Here is an 11095-nt window from a genome sequence, read left to right as displayed (position 1 = left end):
TGTGTTTTCTGTCTGAGTCTCAGTCATCCTGCAGCTGCGCTCCTGTCCTCTGTCATCTTTAATTCCCCCTCCAGCGACAGCTGGAACGCACCTGGACTCCTGTTTTGTTTTTCTCTTGTTCCCCGTGGGGTAAATGCAGCACTACTCAACTCAAACCTTTAGATTGTTTTGTTTGTCATAAATATTTTATTCCGCCAAATGTCAAAGATTTTCTTTTTCTACACCTGACTGTCCGCAGTTGAACCCTAAAATGAAAGATGTTCTGCATCAGAAAATCAAGAAGTCAATCTTCATCTTGATTTATACACAGTTTTGCATATTCTGCACACACACCAGGAGAGTTTCTGTTTAAAACACTCAAATGTACAGTGATCAATGACAGGAATTACCCTGACTAATCACAGTTAGAGGTGTTAGCAGTGCATCACTTTGTTTCTATAGGAGGGATTTTTGTGTACTGACCTCCAAGAGTCTGATTGGGAAATTATCTAAACATTTCCATCTTTAAAGGATCAGGGAGGTGAAACATTTTCTTACAGATTGATTTTCAGTAGATGTCAGTCTTGAAATAATTCTTAAGAAACCTTTGACTGGAGATTGTTGCAGTAAGACAAGTTTATGACTGTCATAAAATGCTAACTGCTCAATATCTGGGCAGTAGCGACAATGTTTCACAGTAACAAGTCCTGGTGAGACCTTCAGTTGTTGGTAAGCACTGCTAATCCACCTCATTTAATCTTGCTGCTCCTCTTGAAAAAATCTGTCTGGCTGTGTATTTAGAAAGTCAGGCAGAGATGGAGTCATAAATATGATCATTGCCCATGAAAAAAGTCTACCAAACAAACAAATCAGAACTAAAATAACAGTGTTTCTAGGCCAGAATATGAAGATGTTAAATACTCCTAGAAAGGATTCAACTCTTTTTTTTCCCCTGTGGTGCCCAAGTTTGGGGGTTCCACCATAGGAATACTTCAATAATCCTGGAAATCTGTTATGAAAATCATGATTGTTTAACTGACCTGCAGAGATCGCAGATAACATCAGTGAATACCTGGTATGAACAAAAGAAAACCTCCTGCTAGTTTGAAAGGAAAATTCAGATTCTCTTTGTTTTGCTGCATTGATTTGTTCCCCATGGTTCCTTCCCACAGAGAAGGTTTTGTTAAGCTATAGTCCTGTTAACTGTTGACAAAATCAAGTGCAATAGATCAATCCAACAGTGAGAGAAATCCCTTTCTTCTTTATCCAGTATCCCTTATTTAAATATCACCTGTAAAACAAAAGGATCAGAAACAGGATATGTTTCCGTTTGAGGCAGCCATGACCTTCAAGTATGTTTTAGAAAGTCCAAACAAGGTTCTTGACAAACCCTCTGCATGATAGAGATCCAGGAAAAGAAGATATTGTTGAGCATTCTAGCTCAACAGTTCTGATATGTCTAAAGTGGATGTGCCAAAACTTTCTCCAGCTGAACAGAAACCAAACTGAAGTTATTTTTGGACCTAAAGAGGAGCGATCTAGTGTCAACGCGCAGCTTCAGTTATTACAACTAAAATCCAGCGATCAGGCCCGAAACCTGGGAGTAGTGATGGACTCTGACCTGAACCTTCAGAGCCACATAAAAACAGTCACAAAGTTGGCCGTCTATCACCTGAAGAACATCTCAAGGGATTAGAGGACTAATGTCTCAGCGCAATCTAGAGAAACTCATCCATACGTTTATCTTCAGTCGCATTGATTACTGCAACAGCGTCTTCAAAGGTCTGTCCAATACAATCAAACAGCTGCAGCTGATCCAGAACGCTGCTGCTCGCGTTCTCGCTAAAACCAGGAACCTAGAGCACATAACATCAGTTTTAAAGTCCCTGCACTGGCTCCCTGTAGCTCAGAGAATAGACTTTGAAATACTGTTGTTAGTTTATAAATCACTGAACGGTTTAGCACCACTATACATTAAAGACCTGTTGTTGTTGTTGTTGTTGTTGTTGTTGTACCAACATTCCAGACCCCTCAGGTTCTGGTTCTAGTCTGCTCTGCATCCCCAGAACCAGGACCAAACGAGGAGAAACAGCATTCAGCTTCTATGCACCACAAATTTGGAACAAACTTCCAGAAAACTGTAAAACAGCTGAAACACTGAGTGCCTTTAAATCTCGACTAAAAACCCACCTGTTTAGAGTTGTATTTGAAACGTAATCAATTACGAATTTAATGACGGCACTTGACTTAATATTATGTTTGTTGATTCTATCTTGCATGACTGTGTTTTAGTGTTTATGATGTAAAGCACTTTGAAATGCCTTGCTGCTGAAATGTGCTATACAAATAAAATTCAATTTGATTTTTGATTTGACCCTTTTGATTTAAAGGGTCAAAGTTCAAGAGGTCTTGTTTGCTGAGTATTTCCTGAGAGATGTTTAAGAGAGAAGATATGTTACCCGCTATATTTCTTCCCAATGAGCCCCAGAACAATAATACCTGTAAATCAATCTCAATCTGTGTACTTTATATCTAATAAAACAGGAATCAAGAGTAATGATGGGACTAGAATAGACGAAAACATCCATATTATCATAATTCTCTAAGGCCGTATGTGGATCATACAGTATATTGTCCTTGACTACTAATCTCCTCTATTGCACTATTTTCCACATACAGCTGGTGCGCTGCTCATGTTCAGTATTCAGCCAACACGACCAATTTCTGGTGTAGAGCAGTGGCTACATGCGTTTTATAAAACTCTATATGCACTTATGATTGGCTAGAATTGTTGCGTTCAATAAAAAACACATCATCCAGAGGGGCGTCTACAGAGTTACACTGAGATTCTCACTCCCCTGAACATTTCAAAAATCCTAACTCACAGTTTTCATTGACTTAAATATTCCTTCGTTGTGGATTTGTTTACATAATCTTGATCTTGATGTAGTTAACATATTTCAGTACATAGATCAGACATGAAAAGAAGGGATGTACCTCATGTTATCAATAAATTAACATGCAGAGCTAAAGATTTCATTTAACAATCTCCAAACAGCTTTCACTGAATATTTCTTGGACCATTTTGGACATAAGTAAACAGCATCTGCACATGTTCTTGCAGTCCCGCTGCCCGTCTGCACATTCACTATATGTAAACAAACATAAAAATCTGTTGCTTTGCTGTTTGAGGACACCATCTGGATGTTGGTTACCAAGCGCTGCTTAAAAAGCTTAATGAGCTAAACGTGTTCATTTGTCGGGCGGGCTGCTGCTCCGTCCCCCGGTGGGTCGAGGCAACCGGACCGTCTCCAGAGCTTCTGCCTGTCTGTCATCGGTGTGAGTGTGGAGAATAATTTTCAGTTTTTAAAGTCTCTGTTGTACCTTTAATCTAAAACCTTCTGTGAGTGATGGGATGTTTATAGCAGATCTGACCACTGTGTGTAATCGAGCTGAAAGTGAGAGCTCTGAAGACATAGAGGAAGGAATCCTGTAAACGACACTTTATGTGATTTAGGATGTTTGAAGCAGTTGTTTGTAACACCATCTGTCCACGCTGGCACAGCCTGCTTCAGGTAAGTTAAATAAAAGTGTTCTTGCTGCTGTAGGGACTGATTTGTAATTAAGCTGTTACAAGTTCACAGTATAATAATCCAGTGTGCAATGATGGGATGGTAGTGAAAAAGATCTGTGTTATGCATCTTAATATAATTAGTAAAATAACCCTTCAATGAATTATAATTTGACAAAATTAACACAAATTAATATTGTAATAATGTGAATGAAAGTGTGTGTTTTCAGGTTTTATTTCAATTGAAAAGAAACCCAAGAATCAGTTGCGGACGGTAACATCAGGTTTGTAATGTTTAATGACAAGAATGAACAAAAAGCCCGGCGCTACTAAAATCACCTCCACTAAATGGAGTCAGTACTCATCTAAATGAAAGCTACGATTGTCATCGAGAGGACACAAAGGTCAAAGGTGAGCCTCGCTGCTGTAGGTAGGGACTCCCAGGGGGTCTGGTCCACTCGCCTCTGTGGTCCGACGTACGGTCACCCACAGGGTCCCGTCAGGGCTCAGGGTCCCTCTGACTGACAGGGGATCCATGTCCTCTGGGAACAGGGATTTATGGGTGAAGGTGTTACTGATGCTGCCATCATCCAGAACCTGAAGAAGAAAGACAGAACATCAGAAACAGAGAAGCAAAGGAAAACAAAACATGATCCAGAAACATGAACTCTAGTTGGTCAAGAGAGGAGCAAGAGTGGAAAACAGACTAAAAACAAGGTGAGAGGTAAAGCATGTAGTTTTTAAATGTTCAGCACTTTTGTATGCACAGCAGCTCAGACAAATTAAATTTTCATCACTGCATGATTAAGAAGGTCAACAGTGGTAACAAACTATGTCAGAATGAGGAACTTTTTACTTCTACTGTCTGTCACTGTTCAGTTTGTTCCACAAGAGGAACTTTTCTGACTCCTGATGATTATCTGCAAAACCAATAAAGACCTGGACCAGTTAAATGTGTCGTTTAATTCAAATATGTACACTAACACAGATGTGAATGAATCTGGTGGAAAATAGTAAAGCAATGAGGCTCCAAAAGTAAAGTCTACAAAAGGTTCTGCCTGTTATGTCATCATTTCCAGCTTCAGCAGAGACGAGGAAGCACACAAGTTACAGGCTTGCATTTTATTTATCTGCCCAAAATCCTGCAGTAGTCGTTTCCTTTAGCTTTTCTGCGTTGAAACGCCAAGTTGTGCTAATGTTGCTGATCTGTTTGCCAGTTTGAGAGACAAAGGCTGTAAAAACCAAGGAGGGATTACAAACTGCTGGAAATGTTTTGAAAAGTAGACATCTGGGTATACTTTGGGTTTTATGAACTTAGCACAAAGTAATAAGAAACTACGTCATACACACAAGGGCCTGATTTAGTAAATAATTGCACTCCTTTCACACGTGTCAAACTCATCCTCTTTTTCAGTGATGTGTGCCTGATATTTTTTACAACTTTTACAGCTAAAAATAATTATATCAATTTCTGCGTTCTTATGTTCAGCCCATTCTAACAGCTTGTGCTTCACATCCAGAGTTTAATCAAATAAATGAGCTTTCTAAATAGGAGCTATTCGAATTGATGCAGTCAGCTGGGGGTATGTGCTGAGAGCATGGGGGTCCGACCCCTCTCAATGTACAGGCAATACACTATGAATATGTATGCCTGCGGGATGGAAAACGAACAGGCTATTATTTATTACACTAAGTAACTGATAAATCAGCTGATTTTATTGATCAGTAAGCTCACCATGGCCAGCACTACAAGGTGTTGCTGATAACATTCTTTGATTTGGAGTGAAGAAGAGTAGAAAATAGGAGGCTCTTTAAAGGGAAACTATTCTCTGTAGTATAGTGGAATGTGTCTTGGGTTCATTTAGAGAGTAAGACTTTCAACAGGTACTAGGAAGGGTAAACATTTTGTAAAGTTGCTTTGTTTTGTCTGTTAGCCCAGTGGTGTCCAAACTTTTTGCTACATGGGCCAAAACCAACAAGTTGGATGTACTCTGAGGCAACAAAAATCTAAGTTTTATTTTTAAAAATAATTTTAAAAATGTAGTTTTATAGGACTTTTTTTATTTTACATAAACAATAGCTAAATGTGCAATATATAAAACAAACAAAACAAAACAAACATAGTCAAACCGTTGCAGAAAATGAATCTGAAAAATGGAAAAAATACAACAACAGGATAGGGGTCACTTTTTATCCACAGTCAAAATTTGCTACTGAGTAAAATTTGCTGGATGGTTGTGTTTCTACTTAACATGAAACTAAGATTAATGAAACATTATTTAAAAATGAAATAATTGATTAATTGGACATTAGTTATGATTTGTTGCAAAATGGATGCTTGGAATTTCAAATATATTTGTTGATCACTTAAGCATGTGGACAAGCTCTGAAAACTCAAGTGTCGTTCTAAAATTATTTTAGTTCCTTCATATTTCTGGTCAAGCCATATTTCAGTGAACACATGTCAGCCTGAGTGAAGCTACATAGTAAGGCAACAGTAAATATGATAGCCACCATTTTTAGATTTTCAATAACATCTTTTCAGGGGAAAAATAAACAGACACATTCACACCTTCTGTGCGTGAATGACGACATGGTGGTTGTAGGCCATCACAACGATGTCGTGTGGCTCGAACTGACTGAGGTCAGCTGCCATACAGTAGGAATCACCGAGACATCGCACCCCATTTCCCTGCCAGTTCGTCACAGTGCCACCTACAGGAGGGGAGGATGCAAAACAGGGCTTGAAAAACACATTAATGTACAAGATTAGCTGCGCTTTGTATGAATAATAAAAAAATGTTTAGAGATGAGCTTGTTTTGTAATGTTTAGTAATAAACACGTATTTGATCTATAAAAAAGCGTTAAAGCCAGACTTTATTACGCAGTGTTTGCTTTTAAAGGCTTTTCAACAAGAAAAAATGTCTGTACAGTCTGGAGAGGAAGCAGATACAGTTCTTCAACATCTTTTGGATTTGGTTTAATATTCTCATCGACAAATGACAAGAAATATGTCAAAGGAATATCCATTTAAAAGCAATAGATTTGACACTTTTTTATGGATCTGAGGCAAAACTAGTTTCAAACTAGAAAACTTTCTAAAAAAAGTAAAATGCTGGATCTATATAGCTCATTACTTGATGGCGCGATTCTCATTTTTAACTTTTTTTTCCTAACTTTTGTTACTGTGTCATGGACTAGTGAGAAATAGACACATCGTTACATAAATAAGTGGGTTTTTTACCTGGCTTTCCAAAGGATGACCTGCTGAAGTTGGGCGGACTGTCGGACCCCGCTGAACCCTCCTCTTCAAAAAGACTAGAGCAATTTGCTGAGTGAATAAAAGGCTCGAAAAGAGCATCCAAGGAATCAGAGGATCCATTAGGTGATCCATCTGATCGATATGAGCTGGAAGTGCTATAACGTGATGAGGAGCGATACGAGGAAGAGGATCTTTGGCTGGAAGTTGTCAGTGATGCCATGACTGAAGATATCAGTGGCCTTTAAAACTTGCTGAGAACCAACTTCTATCCCAGATGCAGCCAATCTGTCCCCAGATATGAGTTCTCATTAAACACTGACAGAGTCTGCCAGCAGCTACTGACCTCACACTAACCATCCTGTAGCCTTTGTTGTGGGGTTTTATAGAGCCCTGCTGCATCATGGGACACAGTGTTGGCTACTCTGCAACGCATTCTGGCTTTAGCCCTAAATGGTAATTTGTCCAAGCACTTGGGCCAAGAGTGTAACGGATAAACTGATAATGAGCGGAGACCGCTTCCTACTCTCACACACAAATACCCACATCCAGAGATAACGCCCATCAGAGCTGCTGGAGACGTTTCTGGCATGTAGTCAGAAATAGAAAAGCCGTTGAGAGGTTAGGGCGTCCATACGACTGACATTGCATGCAATGTCAAACATATCTGACTCATTTACTTTCTATTCTGCAAACAAATTGAAAGCTTTGCAAAGCTAAAGCAGAGGATACTTGTTGAGGAGGCACTCTGTGAGCCAAAATAACAATCTGTGCTCGCTATTTTTGAATTCAATTTTCTGTGTAGAAGACCAACTTTGAATGGATGTAGAATGTTGGACTGGTTTTTGTGCTTATCCATATAGCCATGATGAATCATTTCCAGACTTTATCTGCATTTGATGTGACGTAAATCTTGCACGACAGGAGAAAACAATATTTAAAAAATAAAAACACTGTCAGAAACTGGTTGTAAAATTGTGCGCGCTCCCTTGATACTTTGATGGAGTACCTTTTGATTCAATGTCATTGTTAAGTCTTGTTTGGTAGGAATCATCCTGACTTGCCAATGTCTGTCTACTCTGAAAAAGTTCTCCAAATCAGTCAGGCTGTGAGGTTTTTCTCTTGTTCACAGCCCTGGATATAAATGTAAACTTGTTGCAATTCTAAAAAATAAAGTTCTTCTTCATCCTGAGTTTACCAGCCGACGCCTGAAGGCGCAGGAGTTGGCAGATGCTCCCTGGCGGCTCGCTAGTCCGTCACAGGACAAACAAACACCCTCTGTGAAGCAAACAGATCTTTATGAATTGCTGCTAAAGACTTAAACTTTAGTTTTATCAGTTCATGACACATTGGAGGACATTTATTAGATTCTGGATGTTTTCTTTGGAAGAAAAAAACCTTTTCTTTCAACTCCCCTCTTAGTCTAGGCAAGAAGAAGACAAGGCACTGTTGTCACTGGCAGAACACAATCAGTACTTCAGTGCTGCTGCTGTCGGCGTCTTGACAGCTTCCAGGACTGGATTCCTTTGTCTTTTTTATCAATAATGGGGGAATGTTCAGTTGTAGAAATGTTACTGCTGCACTCCTTTTTATTTTTATTTTTTCAAATATTGATCTTTGCCGTGCCACAGTGAGTGTGGATTTATTTTCTTCTGATTCATAACTACAATGAACTCCATTTCAGCCTCTCTGTAAACCAAAGCTTTAGCTAAAGGACACAAATCAGCAAATGTCAAGAGAATCCTCCCGAGGCCGAGCTTTCCTTCAGGTTAATCAGATTTACTATAGCTGATGACAGGTGTGAAGTCAAGAGGGATGAATGCTGGAACAGAATCAAAAAGCGGATTAAGCAAAAATAATAAAGCAATCTGCAACCACTTTTGTTTTTGGAGGATATTTTTACCTGAAAAGTTGAAAAGATTTTAAATATGTTTAACACAGTGTCATCACAAAGCTGTTGCATTATATTAACAGGGGTATGTAGACTTTTTCTACCCCTCTGTTAACCTTCATGTTTTCTATGACATTTACAAATTGTCCTAAAATCACTGCGACATTCAGCACGGTCACATGGACGAATACCTTTAATAATTTGTTTTTGTACAGTTTGCCTCGTGCTCAAAGAACTTTGTTGTCAGCAGTAATTCTGCTGGTAATATGAAGCACTGACAGGCCCAATGTGTTCCCCCACCAATGGAACAAATGCATCTGCCTTTGTGAAGCAGCATAAACTAATAAGTCCTAGGAAAGCCTAAAAACTTGACCCTGTACAAGGTGCTACTATGGATGGGGAGACAATAGAAAAGAGACAAACTGGGAGATAGTAGACTCAGCTGTTTTCTGCAGCTTCTCTCTCAGCTGGGCAGTGGAGGAGTTCATCCTCAGCTCCCTCACTGGGGACTCAGTACTTCCTCTGGGAATGGTTTCAGCCCCTAATGACACATTTTGGTCTCCAGAGTCCAGAGCTGCCTCGCTCCTGGCCCACTCCAGATGGTGGACCGTCAGTCGGTGCACCATGGCTGAACTCAGAGGAGATAAAAAGTGACGGCGTTAATGAGGCGAGAAGTACACAGAGAACTCCATGATGGGTCCATTTAGGCTTCCTGAGCATGACTGAGTCATTGTTAAATCAACCTGCGTCAATGTGTTTGCAGCTGTAAAACATTCAGGACTTAGACTCACACAGAGTTCAGCAAAGGAAAGTTTTATCACTTTCTGGAAAATAATGTTTTGGGGCAATTATTTTTTCACATTGGAAAAATGTGAAAAAATTTTTCCAATCAGGCAAACGCCAATCAGGCGTTTGCCTGATTGGCGTTTGCCAATCAGGCAAACGCCTGATTGGGACGTTTGCAGTAGTACCATAATACAGTAAAGTACAAACTAAACTTTTATTCCCTACTCAGTGACATTTGTCACTAAATTGTTTGTTTCAAACATTTCCTCACGTCTGACATTAGTCTTAAACAACTTCACCCTCTGGATGCTTTTGCTTTCGGAAACTTCTTCTAATTTGTGAATTGTCTTATTTTGAAGAGAGTTAGCTATAATTGAGAAAAATGCTTTATGACCGTAGAGGGAATCCTTTATACAGTGATTGAAATTAAACAACTAAAAAACTTGAAAGGAAGAAGTCTTATTTTGCCTTCTTGTCTCTGTATCTTCAACTAAAAAGACCACATGTTTCCTCAAGTTTAACAATAAAACTTCAGATTCTGGGATTTACTTATTCTGGGATTTACAGATACAGGATTTACAGATATCTTTAGCTCACCGCCTGAATGGCAGCCACTCAGACCCGAGGCTCAGAATCAGATTTTTCAGTCTGTGGTGTAGATCGGATCCGATCAGGGCCGCCTGAGCCGGGGAGGGGGGATCAGATGCCGCTCCGCTTTGCTTCACAACCTTGACAAGATGCAATTTTATACCAAAAATAGGATTTTTCTGAAAGGTGCTTCATATCAGCTCTTTTCTTTGTGACGCAAACAACTGTTAAAATACAGCAGAGCACTCTGTTAACACTAATTTCAACTAATTGTTGAAGATTTTATGGTTTCTTTAAACATGCTGTAGGTATGCACTGTGCTCTCACAGTGAAGGAAAATAGTTTCTTTATCCACATTAGTGCTTGATATAAAAGTGTTAAGCATTCAGGATCATTATATCACAAGAGATTTGAGATTTAATCACTATTCTCCTTAAAATTGTAATATTCTTGTTTTCAAACATATTGCTGTTTTTATTGTTGTTCTTGTTGTTGTGAACATTAAGTTCACTATGATATGTTTGGAGAAGACTAACATTGTTACAATAATTTATGAGAAGAGGTAAAAAAAATATATTTTGCCCCAACTTTAGGGACAACAGGGCTTAGAGGGACACACCAAAAGTTATGGTTAAATTCAGAATTCATCTGCAGTAAAAACTGAAAATAGCTCCTCAAGCAGCTTAGAAAGGCTGATGTTTGTGGTTGTGGGTCTATAACTAAGCTCGAAGTTTGGCTATGAGGCCAAAATATAACATTATATTCTTTTATGTGTTTGTATTTCATGTTACTTTCCACAGCAAACAATTACATTTCTGAATTTTAAACATTTCTGTGGCAAGTATGGATTTTCCCACTCCCTTTAGATTGGTAGGAAACTATATATATATATATATATATATATATATTTTTTTTTTTTTTTTTTTTTGCCTTTTAGTTGCAGAATATTTCAGAATATAGTTTCACCTCTGTGCGAACGTCAGCCAGTCTCAAATTAACTTAGGCATGGTCACCTCTTAT

At 38.9% G+C, this 11095-nt stretch overlaps 1 protein-coding gene across 3 annotated transcripts in view; it reads right to left on the bottom strand.

Moving 5' to 3' along the window:
• Positions 1-3820: 3820 nt before the first annotated feature.
• The window catches only part of hspb12 (heat shock protein, alpha-crystallin-related, b12), a 34436-nt gene continuing 27161 nt past the window's right edge, over positions 3821-11095 (bottom strand). Inside the window, exons 1-3 of one of the 3 annotated variants that reach the window (XM_014991737.2) lie at positions 6796-7048; positions 6123-6265; positions 3821-4147 (exon numbers count right to left, since the gene is read on the bottom strand). In XM_014991737.2, coding sequence (XP_014847223.2) covers positions 3956-4147; positions 6123-6265; positions 6796-7033 — 573 coding nt within the window. In that variant the 5' untranslated portion in view covers positions 7034-7048 and the 3' untranslated portion in view covers positions 3821-3955. Of the gene's footprint in view, positions 4148-6122; positions 6290-6795; positions 7049-11095 lie in introns of those variants that run through there. The other 2 variants (XM_088011708.1, XR_015765056.1) reach the window with 2 other exon arrangements.

The sequence above is a fragment of the Poecilia mexicana genome, unplaced genomic scaffold, assembly GCF_051168715.1.
Source record: "Poecilia mexicana isolate PSO_F unplaced genomic scaffold, ASM5116871v1 scaffold_13, whole genome shotgun sequence".
NCBI lineage: Eukaryota > Metazoa > Chordata > Actinopteri > Cyprinodontiformes > Poeciliidae > Poecilia > Poecilia mexicana.
Note: the sequence above shows the minus strand (reverse complement) of the source record. Positions and strands in the feature narration are given on the sequence as shown.